Source organism: Penicillium expansum, assembly GCF_000769745.1.
Source record: "Penicillium expansum strain MD-8 chromosome Unknown contig108, whole genome shotgun sequence".
Classification (NCBI taxonomy): domain Eukaryota; kingdom Fungi; phylum Ascomycota; class Eurotiomycetes; order Eurotiales; family Aspergillaceae; genus Penicillium; species Penicillium expansum.
Genome location: NW_015971236.1, coordinates 59,983 through 78,639, shown reverse-complemented (window position 1 = coordinate 78,639; position 18,657 = coordinate 59,983). Strand labels below are relative to the sequence as shown.

At 47.2% G+C, this 18,657-nt stretch overlaps 8 protein-coding genes across 8 annotated transcripts; 2 read left to right on the top strand and 6 right to left on the bottom strand.

Moving 5' to 3' along the window:
* Nucleotides 1-153: 153 nt before the first annotated feature.
* rex3 (putative RNA exonuclease Rex3) lies at nucleotides 154-1,845 on the bottom strand (the record flags this gene model as incomplete). The annotated part of the gene is made up of 1 exon (XM_016740854.1): nucleotides 154-1,845. One exon carries the CDS (start codon nucleotides 1,843-1,845, stop codon nucleotides 154-156), a length of 1,692 nt encoding a protein of 563 aa, XP_016601146.1.
* A 907-nt stretch (nucleotides 1,846-2,752) lies between these two features.
* PEX2_035780 (lipase ROG1 family protein) lies at nucleotides 2,753-4,199 on the top strand (the record flags this gene model as incomplete). The annotated part of the gene is made up of 2 exons (XM_016740853.1): nucleotides 2,753-2,820; nucleotides 2,888-4,199. The coding sequence occupies 2 exons, from the start codon at nucleotides 2,753-2,755 to the stop codon at nucleotides 4,197-4,199; spliced, it is 1,380 nt and encodes a 459-aa protein (XP_016601145.1).
* Nucleotides 4,200-4,316: 117 nt separating this feature from the next.
* PEX2_035770 (Translation elongation/initiation factor/Ribosomal, beta-barrel) lies at nucleotides 4,317-5,303 on the bottom strand (the record flags this gene model as incomplete). Its single annotated transcript, XM_016740852.1, has 2 exons — nucleotides 4,317-5,242; nucleotides 5,300-5,303. 2 exons carry the CDS (start codon nucleotides 5,301-5,303, stop codon nucleotides 4,317-4,319), a joined length of 930 nt encoding a protein of 309 aa, XP_016601144.1.
* Nucleotides 5,304-5,624: 321 nt separating this feature from the next.
* PEX2_035760 (phosphatidyl synthase) lies at nucleotides 5,625-7,020 on the bottom strand (the record flags this gene model as incomplete). Its single annotated transcript, XM_016740851.1, has 2 exons — nucleotides 5,625-6,570; nucleotides 6,689-7,020. The coding sequence occupies 2 exons, from the start codon at nucleotides 7,018-7,020 to the stop codon at nucleotides 5,625-5,627; spliced, it is 1,278 nt and encodes a 425-aa protein (XP_016601143.1).
* A 1,678-nt stretch (nucleotides 7,021-8,698) lies between these two features.
* On the bottom strand, nucleotides 8,699-9,982 carry PEX2_035750 (uncharacterized protein; the record flags this gene model as incomplete). The annotated part of the gene is made up of 1 exon (XM_016740850.1): nucleotides 8,699-9,982. One exon carries the CDS (start codon nucleotides 9,980-9,982, stop codon nucleotides 8,699-8,701), a length of 1,284 nt encoding a protein of 427 aa, XP_016601142.1.
* A 595-nt stretch (nucleotides 9,983-10,577) lies between these two features.
* Nucleotides 10,578-12,243, bottom strand: PEX2_035740 (uncharacterized protein; the record flags this gene model as incomplete). Its single annotated transcript, XM_016740849.1, has 2 exons — nucleotides 10,578-11,557; nucleotides 11,610-12,243. 2 exons carry the CDS (start codon nucleotides 12,241-12,243, stop codon nucleotides 10,578-10,580), a joined length of 1,614 nt encoding a protein of 537 aa, XP_016601141.1.
* Nucleotides 12,244-12,695: 452 nt separating this feature from the next.
* Nucleotides 12,696-14,636, bottom strand: PEX2_035730 (uncharacterized protein; the record flags this gene model as incomplete). Its single annotated transcript, XM_016740848.1, has 1 exon — nucleotides 12,696-14,636. The coding sequence occupies one exon, from the start codon at nucleotides 14,634-14,636 to the stop codon at nucleotides 12,696-12,698; it is 1,941 nt and encodes a 646-aa protein (XP_016601140.1).
* Nucleotides 14,637-15,766: 1,130 nt separating this feature from the next.
* Nucleotides 15,767-15,997, top strand: PEX2_035720 (uncharacterized protein; the record flags this gene model as incomplete). The annotated part of the gene is made up of 1 exon (XM_016740847.1): nucleotides 15,767-15,997. The coding sequence occupies one exon, from the start codon at nucleotides 15,767-15,769 to the stop codon at nucleotides 15,995-15,997; it is 231 nt and encodes a 76-aa protein (XP_016601139.1).
* Nucleotides 15,998-18,657: the final 2,660 nt, after the last annotated feature.

The window sequence follows — 18,657 nt, the reverse complement described above, 5'->3', positions numbered from 1 at the left end:
CTCATTCTATTCCTGGCACAATGCGTAATAATAATGTAGATTGTCCTCATCAAGTGTACATGCATGGGTATCTCATACAAAAAGTAAAAATACAAGAAAACTAGAAAACAAGAAAACAAAAACGCGAGCTGATAACATGGAATACATATCAAGTCACCTGCTGGACTTGCTCTTCTGGACCGTCGTCCATGAAGATGTGATTGTTGCTACTTGGCCATCCGGACGGACCAACTTGCCATCCTCAATTTTATGTCCCTTCTTCTTCAGCTGTTTCCATTTCTCGCTCACTTTCACTCTCACAAGATCACCGGTAGCAATGGAATCCTCCCTTGAGTCGTGCCCATTGTCCCCGACCTGGATGTCGCGGCCAAGGTGCCTTTGAACAAGCGCCTTGAGACTTATGCGAATGGGGAGACCTCTAGGGTGGGGGTACAGGAGAACGGTGTCAATGACCGTGGGGTGGATGATACGGCAAGCGTTGAGGTCGTTGTCGATTGCATGGCCGATGAGAGGCGTGTCAGGCTGGAGGAGCTTCAGAAGTAGCCCGCGCGCCTCCGCGAGTGACTGAACAAGCTGCAAGGGTGGGTTGGTTTTCTTTTTCTCGTCTGCTGACGGTGAATTGTTGCTGGGAATTGGAGTCCCATACGGGCTAGCAGAAGCATAGTGTTGTGGCGTGACACCGGAAAAGCGTGTGTTCAGATCTAATACCTCGCCCATAGGCCGGACCAGCACATCAAGGAGGTCAGAGCCTTTAGGCCAGCTGACCGCAGTGAGACGAATCAGTTCGAGACCTAAGGTCGTGTAGCCCATCTCACAATCAATAGAGACCGGTTCCAGAGGTCCTTTTCCTGGTTGAGATGGGGTTGTCTGGAACTGGAGGATGGATGCAAGTCGCTTAGTCTCCGAGACCTTGTACACATGTGTCTCGGCTCTGGTGCAGCCGGTAGACGTTCCCAGTGCTTCGCTGCAGCAGGGGAAGTATGGCTGGGAGGGACCGGTGACATGATCTGTTTTCTTGCGCTGAGGGTAAACAGGCCGTCCTGGATGATAGTTACAGGGGCCACCGCTGGCCAGTGCACCATCCTCGCGACGACCTGGAAATACCTGGAATCGTTGACCGCATCTATCACACTTCTCCCAGCCCTTGGACTCACCAACGCCTCTCTTGGCGGTTTCTATGTCTGCATTTGTGGGCTGCTTCGTGACATATCCATGTTCTTCGAGGCCAGTGAGAGGTGTGACTAGCTGGGATACAACTGCGATTTCTTCTGCGGGGGTGAGACCTGTATTGATAGGCCTGGGAATGGCCGGCGGCTTCTGAATGGGATTTATCTTATAATATCGCGCATTCAGATGGGACATCACCTCCTTGGCCCATTCGTCGACACCCATCTTTGTAACTCTCACGATTCGAAGTTTGATAACGTTGCCGTAAACGCTTGGACTGTCCCTCGCGAATTTCTCTTCCTCATCTAGAGCCATTGTGATAATTTCGTCGGGGGTTAGGACAAAACATCTATTCGAGCTATTCTTGTCCTTTCGTAGCTTTTCGTTGAGAGCAGTCATGGCTGAGTGTAGCTTCTGGAGAATGGTAGTCCGACTGCCATGAGTTGCCGGTGCATGGGCAAGCATGCGAGGATTCAAAGTTTCTTTTGGAGCGTTGCGAGGAGGAAGTTGTGATGAATATCCAGCCGACGCAGTATTAATGCGCTTCGCAGGCTCGTTCCCTGAGGGCTTTGGCGGGCCATCGCTTGAGGTAGGCTGGGCGATTTCTTGAGATTTTGAAGTATCTTTTGTATTTAGACTTTGCTTGGGAGCAACTGATTTTGGTGAGAGCCGTCCCATTTCGAGCGATGATTCTTTTAAACCGTGAGATGGAATGGGAGACCCCGGCAACAGTGTGTTTTCCACTTTGGCCCGTTTGGGAGGAGGGCCATCGTCACCTGACGATGTAATCGTCGAACGCCGAGCCTCAGGTGGATTCGGCTTATTATCATGAGAGAATATGCATTTCAAAAGAGTGCAATCGTTGCCTTGCGGGCATGAAATTGCCCTAAAAAGCCCGAGCGACGTGAACATGATGAGTGATAACCAGATATAAAGACAGGTTTAGATGTAAATATCTAGGTCTCAAATGCAAGAGGTATTCAAGGCCATCACACCCTTAAGAAGTATATAACGAATATGTATAGCTATCGCTGCCCATCGACCCTTTTGTGTGTGTTTCGTGTACTATCGCACCATTCAGCGCTTGCTTGTGGCGAAGACAATTAATAACGAGCCAAAATGCGTTATTCCAAACAAAGCAACTGGAGCTGAAGGTAGAAAGCAGATTTGAAGGGATTAAGGGATCAGATTGACATCACTAGAGGACAACATTGGAGCTGTTTGACGAAGTGATAAGTCAAGGATGCAAAGGACACAAACATTGGCCTGATATTGCAGGCAGAACACAGTGGCATTCGTCTGTTTATGGAATATCGCTTTATTTCCTGTTCATTCGAGGGTTTGCTCGATTCTGGAGAGACTGTTTTGATTCTCATTTTAGTTGTAGATTCGATAATATCCTGCAAAAATGAACACATACATATCTTTATACTATACTTCGAGAATTCGCCCGACATGGAAGTCCCTTATCGCCGATAGCTCCAGGCTAACACCGATGCGCGGCCTTCGGGTGGATAGACATCCCGATTGTTAAATACCAAGCTCCTTTTCTTCCTTTCCCCTGGAATCAGTCTCATTCTCAAAGATGGAATCAACAAGTGAAACAATGCCAGATACCTCCAAAGCTGACCACCTCTGTGTTTTAGTCCACGGGTATGCTGCTTTCTCATTGTCAATGACGTATTGACGAACCCGCTAATGCGACAAATCTTCCCAATAGACTTTGGGGAAACCCTTCGCACCTTGATTATATCGCATCTGCTCTGATAGAAAGATACAGCGATGATGACCTTTACATCCTGCGCCCGAAAACGAATAGCGGCAACTACACCTACGACGGAATCGAGTTGGGCGGAGAACGCATAGTGCACGAGATCGAGGAGACGCTTGAATCCCTAACCAAGAAGGGACAAAATATCACAAAAATCAGTGTGATTGGATACTCGCTTGGTGGCCTACTCGCGCGCTATGCAATCGGTTTGCTTAATGCACGGGGTTGGCTGGATAAGCTGGAACCCATGAACTTCACGACCTTTGCCACGCCACATGTTGGAGTGAGAGCCCCACTGAAGGGGTATAAGGATCAGATTTTCAATGTTCTAGGGTCGAGGACGCTCTCGGCATCTGGCCGCCAAATGTGGTTGATCGATTCCTTCCGTGATACTGGGCGGCCGCTTCTCGGTGTTTTGGCTGATCCAGAGAGCATCTTCATAGCTGGACTGAAGAAGTTCCGGCAGCGGAGTGTATATGCAAATATCGTCAATGACCGCTCAGTTACCTTCTATACATCTGGTCTCTCTAAAGTGGACCCCTTCCGTGATTTGGAAGACGTGAATATCAACTACGTCAAGGGTTATGAAGATGTCATTATCGATCCCGACCTTCATGTGCTTCCTCCGGTGGAACAGGAGCCTGGAACCGCTGCAGGGCGATTCTGGAAGAAATTAAAATCGGCGACCCGTTCGATACCTCTATCACTCCTGCTCATTGCTCTCGTGCCCCTGGCTTCTGTACTCTTCTTGATAAATGCTGGGATCCAGACATGTCGCAGCTCAAAGCGCATTCGTATGCATGAAGTTGGTGAAAATGGCAAGCGCTTCGGAAGATACAGAGTACCGGTTTTGATTCAAGACGCTCAGCATGTTGTGGAGCAGGCCTTTGAGAACGCCAATGCCATACAAGAACCAGCTTATTTGTCCAACAGCGACACTGAAGTGTCTGACACAGCACCTGAGAAGTTCGCTAGATCATCTGTCTCGAAGTCTGTGCAAAACGATGCCGACCCTGAGTCTGCATCAGCTAGACGTTCATCAACGACAGAGGTTTCGACACATTATCCTAAGCTTGCACTGACTCACGAACAATTTGGAATAATCGATTCCCTCGACGCAGTGGGCATTCGGAAATATCCTGTCCACATACAGAAACACCACCACAGCCACGCAGCTATCATCGTCCGGGTCGAGAAGGATGGATTCCGAGAGGGCAAGATTGTGATGAAGCATTGGTTGGACAATGAATTCGCGTTATGATTTCTTGATTGAACATAAAGGCCTTTCTCGAGCGTTAGAGCATGTATTTGTAGTCTCAACATCCCATCAACTGATTCCAAAAGCTATTTTATATGACCATAATGACAAGATTCAAACCTATGCTTCAATCCCCGGAGAAACATCATAAGACACCCGACTAATTCCCTTTTGCCGACTGATCTTGCGGATAACAACAGACCCAACCAAGCTCGTCCTTGCAACATGAGTACCACCACAGGGATTGTGATCGAGCCCACCTATACTCGCAATCCGGGTACGATCCTCTTCAGCACCCTCCCCATCCCCAGCCTGCGCGACACCCTCCAGCCAGGAAATGAGAATGGGCAGATCCAGCCGCACAAGCTCATCCACCTTCTCCTGGATAACCGGTTTGTGCTCATTATACAACAACCCCTCGTACTCCATAGAAGCCTCCCTCGGGAAATGATTCGCCTTGACCTTCTTTTTATCTGGCATCAGAAGCTGCATGGCCAGCCCAACAATGTGACCGGCTGTATGGAGCCGGGAATGATAGTTGCGTTTTGAGTCATCGACCTTCTGAACGACAGGCTGGCCCGCGACGAAGGAAGAGTTGGCGTCTAGGAATTTTCCAAAATGCAGGAACCGTCCATCGGGCGTCTTGCGTACCAGCGAGACTTCAAATGTAGGATCTTGGTCTACCGGTCCAATTGCCCCCGTGTCGCTGGGCTGTCCGCCGCCTTGCGCGTAAAAGATAGTCTGGCGCATGGTGATTGCGCTATCTTCCACGGGCACATTTTTAGCTAAGCTCTTTTCTTCTTCGGAAAGCGAAGGTATTGATTGGGAGCATATAATCTCCGTGGTCAATGTCCGCAGCGTGGCATCATCAAGGTACACTGCCTCTGTTCTTGAGACCTGCGTTGGCGCATTAGTGATGGCATATGCATATCGGGTTAAAGCCGGAGACCTCGTACCATTATTGTTGTCCAGTGCTGCTTTTACGCTAAGGAATATATTGGATACACTGTTCAGGGAGAGAAGTTGTTTGTAAAAGACTTTCCCGTCTGGTGGGTCATGTCAAACCACAGGGCGAAGTGCCTCAATATTCAGGCTCCACATACCCATCCTCTTCTCCACGTAGATATTGGTGCTACGTATTATCTTATACAATAAGGTTCCAACGTTTCTTGATTATTGATCATTGTAGAATCCATGTAAGGGTTCTAGTAGGGCTATGTATGGAAGATATCTAGGCCATATTGGAATGGTCTTTGTAAAAACCCTGTGCTATGAATCGCGACAAAATGCAAAGTTCGAGAGAACTGGGAATCATATCAAAACAGATTGTGAAGAAAACATAGACATGGTCTGAGTTGAGGACGCAAAACCAGTTGTTGAGGAAACGCAGCCATGAGCGAAAGAAGATCACATCGTATCGAGATCTGCTTATTTGGGAACTTCTTCACTAGTTTCATAGTCGAGCTCGGAAACAACTGTGCCTTTGGAAGTCTTCCGGTGCTCACGCTCGATGGCAAATTTGACGGCATCAAAAACATTATCGCATATCTTCCTGGGTGGATAGCGCGGGACAGCACCATCCTGGTAGACTCCAGTCTTCACCAAGATCGAGAACCAGTCATTTTCCGTAGTCTCGTTGAATTCATTTGTGCCACGGATATCGGACTCTGGAGTATCACCGATAAAGTACACGGTAGATGGAGACCTGTCGATACCGCACGAGTCCTTTCGCCACTTTTGCAAAAGCCGGGTGGCAAATTCATAGGTCCCGAGCTGCGGTTTACCGAAAGCGATAGTATTAAGGTCCTTGCCAGTGAGAACCGTGTATACGGCCTCGAGGGAAGCGCGCAGCGCTCCCATTCCAAGACGTGAATGCTCATGCGATGTTGACCAAACCACATCGGTGTGCGAGAAGAAAACCCGGGGACCTTCGGTAAAGGTATCCGATCGTGTATTCAACCAGCCGTCTTTGGTCATGAGGCAGTCCAAAATGATTTGCTGGTCGCCAGCCCAGTCGCGACTATCTGCAAAGACGAAGATCGCTTCGATGCGGACGTTGTCTAGATCGAGCAGTCGGGAATTATCGTGCTCCTCATCCGTCAACCTTCGGAAGGGCGTAGTATCGTGTCTCGTCTTGATAATATCTCCGGGTGTGATGACATTCTTGAATCCATACCCTTCAGCCACGTCCCGACATTTCTCACCCTCGCCACCAACCACCAGGACGGTGTGATATCGCTCTGCCATTTCGCGCATGGGCGTGTGACCACAGATAAATTGGCCAGGGTCGACTTCTAGGTCGAGTTGTCTGCTGAGATCGAGACATCGCTCTTTCTCCGTCTTTCCGCCACCGTTGGTCAAGAAAATATAAGGACTAGGATATTGCTGTTAGAGTTGAATTCCTTTTGTTTCTTTTTTTTTGCAATTCTTACCCCTCACCCTTGGCCAAGGGTGAGGTGTAACATGAAATAAGACCCAGGGTAAATGCTTACACTTTGACTCCATAGGGGTTTTCACCGTTGATATACTTCATGGCATCAACGGCTTCAGGAATCGGCTCACCCCCCTTGATGAGAACGCCATCGATGTCAAAGGCTAGTGCAAAATCATCGCTAGTAACCTTGGGAGGGTGTGGCATAGGTGTGTTGATTGGGGAATTATCCTCGGATGAGACATCGTGCTTGGCCATATTAGATTTGAAAATATGGTTAGAAGTAGAAGTCATAAAATGCTTAGAGACAATGACGTTGGGGTCATAGAGATCGGTCTGAGCGGTGTCTAAGTCGAATCGGACTCTTTGAGTTCCCAATCTATCTGTGGCCATTATGAAAAGATGAAAGGTGTGGGGCGGGTATAATGACGATGATCGCTGCCTTGATGAGTAGGATTACTTCATGTCAAATCTCTAAAGAGGAGTCACACAAGCTATTCCGGTCCTTGCGCTGGATATGCAGGCGCTTGATTTGCTGCAGGATTAAATACAAGGCAGACAAAGTCGCGCAAATTGAATCGGAATGAGTTACAATGTATGTTGTACTCCGTACAAAGTAGGATAGATGGAGCATGTGGGGAGGAGGGGAACAAGAGCGATTAATATAACAGGCTCAAAAAGGTGATTTTTGCATCATCGACCCTCTTGATCCCCACCAAAATATGGGGCCTTTGTCCAGCCTCAGACCTCGTCATTCTGCCAGTTTTGTGGGTTAAAATAAATCTGAAAGTGTCCACAACGGTACATCCTTGGCGCATGAAACCTGTGCGGGTTGATGACGCAGGGTTGATATAATTTAGAAAGGGGAATTGCTGGCAGATTGAAGGCAAGGATTTCAGCTTTCACAAATCAGAACCAATGATGGTGGTAAGATTTAGCACGATTTGACAAGATCAGACCGCTTCAATCCTTTTTGCTTGCTTTAGGCGTCGCTGCGGAATATCCTCAAGCGCCTCTTTCATTCTTCGGAGGTATTCACGTATTTCCAATCCGACCTTTCCGGGGACATTGGAGTATCTCGAGGCTACATCCCCAGGGTATATCAGGCTGTTGACGTCATGGAGCTGGATCTCATTCTCAGGAACCGAAATCAAACCAGCAAATTAACAACCATCCATGGATGGGTCTACAGTATACCCTATATCGTACGAAGTAATATCCGAATCTGAAGTTCTGAGTGGTTTAGAAAGTAGCAAAGGGCCTAGACTAGGTATGTTGGCGCCGCCACATGCTGGCCGATACTACCTCAGACCAACATACAGCAGTTAGATACTATACTATTAGTAATAGTCCTACCTAGTTATCTTATTAACGTATTTCACTACCGAGTGGTCCACCCTACCCAGCCTACTAATTTCAAATGTAAATTTCTTAACAAAAACTTCATTAAATTAAATACAGTAAAATCATCTATCTAGCCAGGCATCTATTAATTTTATATCCGATTTCTCCACAACCACTACACTTTTGCGGGGCCCGTGTACGTGGTTGTAAAGCCGGCGAGGGGCTTCTTTGTGGAGGGGAGATACTTCACGAAGATCAACTGACAAATGTGTAGGATATTTGGGGGTGCAATCTTTTCGTCCAGAGTGAAGGAATGAGAGTATTGGATAGCGAAACAGCACCGGAGCCTTACATGTTGGCGAGCCTTGCTGGAGGCCCGACTCGTCAAGAGCAAATTCAGTTATGCGGGGGTGACCCTAGAGTAGTTTTTCCGTAGAAAGGATCATAGTGAATGGTGTGGGTTCGAAGAAATATTGTTGACAGAGACACTTGTCAGAAGGAGACTATGATGAAGTGCATTGTGCAATATGAGATTGATTGAGAGTTGAGAGTTGTAAAAGCTAAGAGCTAAGTGCTAAGAAACCTGATAACACATTTATCATAGATGGAGCTATCATTACATAAGACCTGACTCCCTGACTGTTTCTGCTTCGGTAATTTGGACCTGAATTCCTGACTGGTGACCTATGTCTTCAAGACTCTGTATCATCGCAGGTTCCCATATTCCCTATTCACTTACTGACAGACAAAACCCTTGGAGACGAGGAGTGAATGTCTTCCATTCTTGTAGCCATGGTCGAATAGCTTCTAACAAGTACGTGGTCTCCCATTCCCATTCCCATTCCCATTCTTGTTGGAAAGATAGTCCGTCCGTGACAGTCAGCCACTGGAGGTTTCTTGGAAGTGATTCCTCTAGGTGAGCCATATTAGGCGTGGACGGAGAAAATCCAAGCAGAAATGCAATTGGAACTTCTAGAGTTCGCAGCATATGAAGTTCGCTAAAAGCTTTGAACGGCCTCCTAAATCGGAGCTCAGGGTATTCGGGGGCTGATTCTGAGAGAGATGACCCTGCTGTAATTGTCAAATCTGTTGAAGAATTTCGAACGTGGGATAGATCCGCGGCTATTTGATCCAAATCAATGATATCGGTAACATATTCATCTTGAAGATCTCGCCGGAAGTACCAATCCCATTTTAATTTCCGAAGGTTTGGGGTGGTCGATAGTACTTGGCCGAGATGCCCTTCTCGTAGCATTGTTAAATCGAGCGATACGAGCTTAGATGGGTTTGGTAGGGTTTTTCCGGGCCATATGAAAGTTGGCGGGTTATCAACCAAGACCCTTATACGTTCAATAAACGGTAGGTAGAAGAGAGGGAGGACATCTGCAGTATTCCTAGCGTCTGTGTACTTGCGCACAAAGAGGCTAACGCCGGGAAACAGAGCCTCGACATCTTGGAGATGTGAAAACGGACTGAGATAAACATTTTTCTCACAGAGGGCCGAGCGGAGCATCATACCCATAAGGCGACTCTCTCGTGCGAAATTTTGGCTGAGCTGGAGAAATCTTAGACTTCGGAGCTGTGATAATAAGAGCGAAATGAACGCGTCCATTGTTCCGGCGCGTAATTCTTGGATCCATTCCCTGGCAAATGAAACGGAGGTATTTTCGATGTAATTCACGAGCCCGTCTAAAGCAACTTCACTAAGTGGAAGTTTCGGACTACTTAACTTGTAGTTATAGTGGTAGTCATCGAAGCTACACCCACTAAGGATTAGAACAGAAACAGAACTTGCGAGCTCGGGCCTTTGCACAATATTTTGCAAAAACTGAGCGATCGGAGGGGTTTGAGATTTTGTCCATGTTAATTCGACGCGAGCGTAGAGGAATTTCTCAGTAACCGCGCGTAAGTCCCTATGCGTAAGACATAATGCGTACAGATCGCTGCGCGATAAAGTTGCAAATACGAGGCGTAATAGCTCTGTAGGGGTGGTGAGAATAGATACCGACATTTGAAAAATTTCCGACTGCTATTTCAAAACGTAGTTAATAAGACACGTCAATAGTGATTTAGAGGTGCTCGGTATCTCTTGCTTGTTACAAGTAGGGTGTAGCCCTAGGTACTCCGCACTAGACTGCGACATCGCCCATGGACGGGCGGGTGGGCACTGCCCACGGGCCTTATATAAGCGGGAAATGGGCCCTACCCTTAGGGCCTACCGCCTAGACAAAGCATCCTAATCAGGACTTCTCTCTGCATATACTGGATCATCAAAGGTTATAAATAGAGAAGTCCATTCCACAAATTAAGCCTTTTCTCCACCATTTTTTGCGGTCTATCTATGAACCTGAGAAGGGGGGCAAAATATCTGTGAAAAAAAGACATTTAGAAAGGCTAACCAAAGAGACATCACAAGGCCGCAAACGCAGCCGACTATTCTTGCGTACTATAATTTGATTCAGTCTGCAAGACTTCTGACCTGTCTAATTTGTTCCCGCACATGGAAGAAGGTTATGCTGGAATTTGATATGGATATTCCCGTAACGCATATCACAATCAAATTATGAGAGATGCATCGCAACCGGGAGCCTTATTAGATAAAGCCATCAAGCCGAGACATCAGATCCAGAATTCTCCGCAAGATCATCCATGAGAATATCAAGGTCCATTTCATCGTCAATATCGGCCCAGTCGTCAAAGAACACGTCCTCCTCTCCAAAGCCGTTTTCTTCCCAAGGAAGTCCTAGTGGTTTTCGCGGATGGAAGAACATGCGGTGGTAAAAGGACAGACATTCACAAGAACACACGTCATATTTGGGCAGATCAAGAGGATAAGGCACAGACACCATGGACATCTCCACATTCAGCTCCGCAAACTTGCTTTTCCAGGTGTTGCCCTCCTGACATATCTCACCGACGGGTGGGTTGGACTTATGTGGGTTGATTGATGGGAGGTGCTCTATGATTTCTGGTACCTCACAGGTAAAACGACGCAGTTTTGGGAGTTTTCCATCTTTCACCATCTCGTAGATAACCGAAGGAAGCCAGGCCTTCACTTCATCGTATCGTATCGTAAGACTCTCAAGATTCTGTGGCAGAATATCATCCGTAGGATCCAGTTCCATGCATTCCCTCCCTGCAAGTGTGGCGAGAGTTGTTGTGAGATCCTTAAGGCAGACTAGTTCACCAAAGTCTGTTTCCTCATCAGCTCCCCAGTAAAGATCGTAATCAATGTATTCTAAGGAATTTTCGTGTGAGAGCGTTGAGTGAATGTAACATTCAGCTTCTCCCTCTAACATATCCTCTGATCTAGGACCTCTGAAGGTAAACCGCTTCAAGGCTGCTGGATATTCAAGCGCTGTTCGGAGGTCAGATGGATTGATGACGCAATTCAAAAGGGTCAGTTCCTCCAAAGGCGATGGAGATGTTAGTGAGAGGCTAGACCGGGAAAGCCGGAAAGTAGCGCCAGTGATACAGAGCTTTCGTAAGCCCGGATGGCAGAAGAGTGCTTCATTGAAAATTGGTAAGCATCTGCCGTCCATCTTAGGATTGTTCTCGTTATGATCATAGTCGCTTCCGATGTGACCTGATAACATTAAATTTTCGGTTCAGCGGATAGAGTCAGTTATAAGACTCACAAACACGCAGGGCAGGCAGCCCTGGCGGGTGTTGAAGAGAAGCGTGCCAAAACAAAGTTTCAACCTCTCCATCTCGTGTGTGACTTAGCTCGCGATCTGGAGGACTGAACGACGATTCTCCTGAAGGCCCATATCCCAACTCTCGGTACTCTTTGACGCTTCCTGATCCAGAGGCAATCTTATCCATCCACTCCAGCATGGCGTCATCTCTGGCATTTGCACTGGCCCACCGAGTAGAATCAAAGGGCCTGGGATTTCTTCTCAAACTCAGGTTCTCCAGATTCGGCAAAGTTACAGCCGTCTTATAAAATTGGAGATGACGGTTAGACCAATATTCTGACCCAGTATCCTGCTTGTGTCGAATCTCACAAATGAGTGGTGCTAGCTCTGGACGCTTCTCTATGGTGAGGGCAAGACGAGCACCGCTTTCTGAATTGAGTAGGCGTACAGGGTTATTGTAGAGCTGAGGATCAATTCTGGAATAAAGCGCGGGACATGTTTGAGCAAGTCGGCTCAGATGTTGGGCAGATTCTTCATCATGCAGGTATTCAATGATGATATCCCAGAGCTCCAGAGGAAAGATTGGCAGCAATGTGGGTCTCTGGACGAACGTCCGCTCCGTGGAAGTGGCCATGGAGGATGGACCAACAGGACGATTAGATGGTATTGAAGTCTGAACAAGCGTCGGAAGATGTAAAAAAGATGTGGATGTCCACGAGTGATGGGTTTTCTACTCTTTTTGGCGGGACCCCAGCTTCTTATCTAAGCCCCACCAATAAATTAGGTACGGCATTGTTATTTCAGACGTGTCTTTTTTTTCTTTCTTTTGTTCAGAACGGATTTTTGAGAGCTGAAGAAATACAAAATATATTGCAGAAATACAAGAAAAAAATGTGCTCATACAAGGAAGCCAAGTCGATCTTCAATATACAATAGTAATGTTGGAGGTTCTCATGTAATACAAACAAAATTCAAAAACTTCAGAAGCTCTCCACCCGTATGAAAGAACATGGTAATGTACAAAATCAAACTCTCATGGTGGCATAAATCCCAAATCACACACGCCCATAAGAGGAAACTCATCTACTATTCAACGCGGAGAATCAAATCGTCGCCTCTCCTGGACGGCGTCAAATTCCGACTAGTCGGAGAAACCCGATTCGACACAGCGCCGACCTTCTTCTTCGGACTATCAGGATAATGCACAGCACCTGAAAACATATCTGAAGGATACGGCAGTTCCCCAGACGGTTCTCGGGACTTCGGCGGCGCGATGCTGCGTCCACGCTCCAGCCACAAATCATCCGGGCAGTATGGCACGACGACTTCGCTAGGCGGTCGTGGACTGTTCCGGATCTGAACACGTTTGATATCGTTTCCACGTACGATCCGCGGCCTGGATACTACCTCCGAGTCTGGGGGGAGGGTTGAGGACGATAGGGCGGGGTATGATTCGAGCACTTGTGGTCCTGGTGATGGGTTGCGGTTCTGAGATTGGGTCTGGGATTGGGTCTGGGATTGGGTCTGGGTAGTGTTGATAGGAGCAGCGAGGAGGATGTTTTGGTTTGGGGAGGAGTATAACGGTTGTGATGTTTCGGTGGTTTCGTTGGGTGCAGCGCTGCTGTCTGATGGCAAGGTTCTGAAGGCTGGGTTGGGATTGAATGGGGGGGCCAGGGCACTCGGAGCCCCGGATCTTCGTTTGAAGTTGCCCGCTGGGGATCCCTTTTTGAATGCGCGTGGATTGGACGGTAGTCCTGCGAGCTTCGGCTGAATCCCCGGCCTTGGGGTGTTGTTTTGCATCATTGCTGCCGCCGCTGCTGCTTGTTGACTTTCATCTTCTTCAAAGAGAGTCTCTCCACTAGCTGGCCGGTGACTCCACTTCAGCGGCTTTGGGTATAATCCAACTGTAGGATCTGGGAGTAGTCGTGCTACGCTGTGCTGTGATGATTGCGTCCGAGGCGAAGCTTCCCAGTCCGAGTCGGAGCTGATGGCAAACCCTATTCGTTCCCGGTTTTTGGGCTCTTTGCTCTGGCCTGAGTGATGATTCGTGGCTGATTGCGGTGAGTATCGCGATATTGGTTGAACGCTTGCCATAGACTGTAAAGTACCTGGCCGCTGGAACATTGTCTCGCGGTCACTTGTTGAACTGTATAAATACCCTAGACCCATACCGTCGGTTGGGAGCCGTGGCATCGGTTTCGAAAAATCAGAAGGCTCAGACATGGCACCTCCGATCTCAAAACTGTGTGGGGCAGCCTGCTCTCGCTTTTTTCGTCGCCATCTCTTGCGGCAGAAGAACACAGCAACAACGATGATGAAAGATCCTGCCACACCTGATGCTACTGACATTCCAATGACCGCCGCTGGAGTGATACCACGATCACCTTTCTTATTCGTATCTTCAGAAGAGTCACTAGAAACTTGTTCGGTAGAGGATGTTGGTTTCACTTCAGACACTGAAGATGAAGAAGCGCTATAGAATGTGATTTTAGAAGTTTGACTGGAACTAGTTGACGTCGGTGTCGATGCCGATGTCGCTGTAGACATTGTCACTGAGGCCTCCGAAGTGTGTTCAGTTGTCGAAGTTGAGCTAGTTGGCATTGTCTCTGTAGTGGTTTTTGCCTCACTAGTCTGCGTTGTACTCGTATCATAAAAGACCGTCGCGGTAATGGTCTGGTGTGTTTTCGGTAGAGCTTCGGAGACCGAGTCGCATATGTGATAAGCCTTTGACTTTTCGATGGCTGTCTGTGAGCATACAGACAGCACACAGCTCAAAGCAGCCTCCCCCAATGTCAAGCTACTACTTGTCTTGGTGCGGCAAAGGCACTTGATATTGGACGGTGACGTGCATTCCATGGGTGTGTATTCGGACTTGATGAAGCTATCAACGCAGTCCTTAGCACAGGCTGGAACCATGTCATACAGGGCTGAGTTTGATGCATCGCTGGAGGTATCTTCGGCGGTAGAGTAGAGTACGAGTAAGAGGAGGATCGCAATGAGTATCCTGTGGTTGGGAAGGAGGAGCATGCTGCGGTAGCCCTATACATGTTCACCATGAGCGACGATCCGACATATATGCTTCTCCCATCAACTAACCTTGTATATTCCTGCATGGGAGTGATTACCCGTGATGACTTGTACATGTGGCTACCATAATTATAATTGGTAGATGTGTCTGCGAATTGAATGGCAAATGGCGTGAAGACAGCAAAACAAGCATATAACACCAGAAAGAAGAAGTAAATACCAAACAAACAACCAAATGAAGGACTCCAATCTAGTTAAACACGAAGTCAGAACGCAGTATAATTCTAGGCGCGAGGGAAAACTCTCCATGACGCCCATCGACTGTTGGGGCCAAGTATCTGCATTTCGACATCATTCTGAAACACAGTACTTGAGGCTGTGTATGTATAGGCGCTAGAGTGAAACTGCATGGCATTTTAATTAGTAGTAAGATCACCCTTGGAGACTTCTGGACGAATCGCTGTAGAGGTAAAGCGCCCAGTCAGGATGGGGCCTTGCAAGCGGCCCCGATACGCGCCGGGCTATCGAAAGCGCTTAGGCTGCAGAACGAGTTGTGGATGGCGCCGGGCTAGGTTTCAGATTTCTCAAACTTAGTGAATGAGTGACTGGGATTTATTATTTTGGTCAATTTCTGTACAGCGTTGTGGTTGGTTTCGCTATAGTTGCGAGTTACCCGCCTAACGATGATTTATCCAAGTTACCTGTTTGGTTTTTATTCGGGTGTTGCTGATGGTCTACCCTGGTATGCCCCCGGAACAGTTACGGAGCAGTTGCACCTGCCTCATGTGGTGGCTGGGGTCTATAGAGCTCATTATGTTAGGATCAAATCTTGTTTAGTTTTACGGAGTGCTCTTTTAGAAATTGCGAGGGATGTTCTAAGTACTCCGTACCTAGAAACCCTCCAATCTCCAGGTTCTTTTCTATACACTCTCTACGCACAAGCAACTCGGTAGTTTGTAGTAGTAAGTCCCATTCCCATGAATTCATCAAAGACTAGCCAACGGCGGGCATTGATGCGAAAAAAAACAAAGCCCCAGAGTCAGTCCGTATGAGCTGGTATCATTCAAAGAAAAAGCAAGAACCCGCAGTATCGAGTAAACAAGGGAAAAGAAGCAAAGTAAAACATAACGATGCGACCGCACAAAAGATTAGGGAATTATGGACATTATGTCGGACTCGTGTCGGACCGAATGCCAAGTGGTGAAGGCTGCATTAGGCTAGTCTCAACCGGACCTCCACGGAATCACGCTGACACCGACGTTCAGGGTATCGAATCGCACCAACCCTCACTCAAAGCACAAGGCAAGAGTAAGGATGGATGTAAAATCGGTCGCGATGCATCGCTTTCCAAGGGATATTAGTCTTGAAAGGCGTTCGTTGCGAGGGTGCGTGGGAGGTGGGTATCTCTAGTATTTAAAGATAATGTAGCTGTAATATGGTTAGCAGCTGTCGCTAGAGTTTGGAAACTCGTCAAATAAGCACATACATGGCATGGATGACACCGGGGATCCATCCCAGAATGGTCAATAAGATGTTGATGAGGAAATCAGCACCACATCCGCGCTCCAGGAAGACACCCAGAGGAGGCAAGATGATGGCAAAGATAATTTTGCAGATGTCACTGTCAACAATATTAGTACACTGGACATAGTCTCACAGGTAACGCGACCTGGAGGGTTGAGAGTGAGGGCGGCAGGGCGACAGAGCAATAGGGCGACAGGGTGCAGACTAGGACTGTAGAAGCTACAGCCCATAGCAAAGACAACAACTTACGAAGCGGTGAAAGGCATTTTGGGCAGATTTGATGGAGGTTTGAAATGTTAACGGGGGGAAATGAGATGGGAAGTGGAGGGAAAGAAGTCTTAAAAGGGGAGGGACTTAAAAAGGGAGCTTGGATCATTACATCATAGACCGCCACCAGTGGCTCATTCAAAAAAGAACCCGACCAATTTTGGCACATCAAGGCACCAGGTTATGAATGTGGCTTAGGACTATGACCGCTGTTCTGTTTTTTATTTTTCTCACCTACATTCTTACCTACATAGTACAAAGTACATAGTTCATATTTTAATTTTAAACTTGGTAAATAACTACTTCCAGGGTCGCCAAGATAATGATCTTCTGTCCTGGCGGCTGTGACCAACCCCCCAACCTATCCCGTTCATTCTTTTGCTCGCTGCCTGGAGAAAGCTTGGCGCTGGGAATCAGCCTGCATTTCTATTTTTTGTTTTCTGTTTGACTGTATATGCTTTACAGCACGGAGTTCTTTGTTACCTACCTGCACATATTATGTAGCTATGCGCCCATACTGCAGTCCAAGTCTCATGATGGTGACGATCTTTCCAAACACCGTCACTTCTAACTTTGACGGGAATCTTTACTTGGTTAGGTCTGCCAAGTATTTGCTGGACAGTTTATGGCGCCAAAAGTTCCAGGTCGTGCCCAGACAGCTCAGCCCTATGATGGGCCCTTTGCCCCCACCTGCCAAGGCCCCTAGTATCGTCATTACAGGGTTGGCGTTTATGACTTCACTAAAACCAAAAAAAAAGTGGCTGAAGGCAATGATTAGCGACACAACCAAGAGAAAAACATTGAGGTGAAAGATCGTGCACACGCGTTCTATACCAAATTTAGAAGGAAAATTACTACCGTATACACATCGTCAATAGACTGTAAAGTCGGGTCTACACATCGCTTTCCAACCAAAATCAACATCATCTAGCAAAGAGTTCTACTGCGGGACGTCTATAGATCTTACACGGCAGTTATAAAATGCGACTAAATCCATGTATTGCAAGCCTCTTTTCCTACTGTCACCGATCAAGTCCCCTTCGCAACCCCATGTCTATGTGATAGCTAATATCATTGGTCATTGACGGTTCAATGGATCCACTAGTCAATGTGCTATTCAGCCCTGTTCACACATCGCTACTCCTAGCAAGCAGTTCCTTATGTTCTGCAAGAGATCCACGCCGCGGACTTGGTTCACAGTGCCGTTGCTTTTTGTAGTGTGCCCAACATCAGCGGCTGAATGTTCTCCCGACTCCTCTGGGCCAGTGATCTAGATTCTCTTTCGACTTCTCTAGCGGCTTGTAAGCGGCAGGCATTCTGGCTCTTTGAGTCTCGAGATCTGGTGCGTTGCGGTTGGATAGTCTACGCTTATGTGCTTCGGTTAGAAGAAATAAGTACTTTTTTAGGACCTCCCGAGAACGCAATGGTATGTCCTATCCGTAAGTGCCCCAACGAGGTATTTACCGGGGTAAATCTGGATAGTCGGTGCTGTAACTGTTTGGTTCTTTCTAGCCGGAGCCGGCATCTGAAAAGCCCACTGATCTCCGAGGCACTTGAGGCTTCGTACTGGGTATTCGCGCGATATTCCTTTGCACACAGTTGGAGCATGGCTAGACTTAGTTACAACAGCGCTTTTTCTCTCAGCAGGCTTCGCACAATAAGGAAAATCAATTCCACTAACGCAATATTATAGTAGGATAGCCATTACTATCTTACTGCATGGTCAATATTAAATTCACCTAAAACTTGGAAGCATACATGTAAGGTGAACAAGAAAAGTCGGCAGTTTATGTAGCCTTGTGATGTCTTTTTTACTGGTTTTGTTTTCAAAGTCGTTTTGGACGTCAATTTGGGTCTCTTGTTCCCTTTATGGGTTTTATAGCTAGAAATATGAAAATGCAGTAAACACACAAAATATACTCCATACAAACTTTTCTATATTGACCATGAAACATATCCACGGATGTATGTGATGCTCTGAGGTCTTCTACGGCTCTTGCTCAAATGGATTGAGGACTAAATTCGCATTTCCACAGGTTTTGGACTGTGTCAATAAGAAGTTTAGCTCATCTTAAAACGAATCAATCCGAATCTGAAGTTCATTTCATTGGACATAACTACCTAGTGATCTCTACATAGTACCGAGGACGGTGCAAACAGATGTTCCGTTCCGCGACTGACCCACTATCCTCCGCAATGACTTCCGCGTTTTCCTAATTGGACCAGCTTT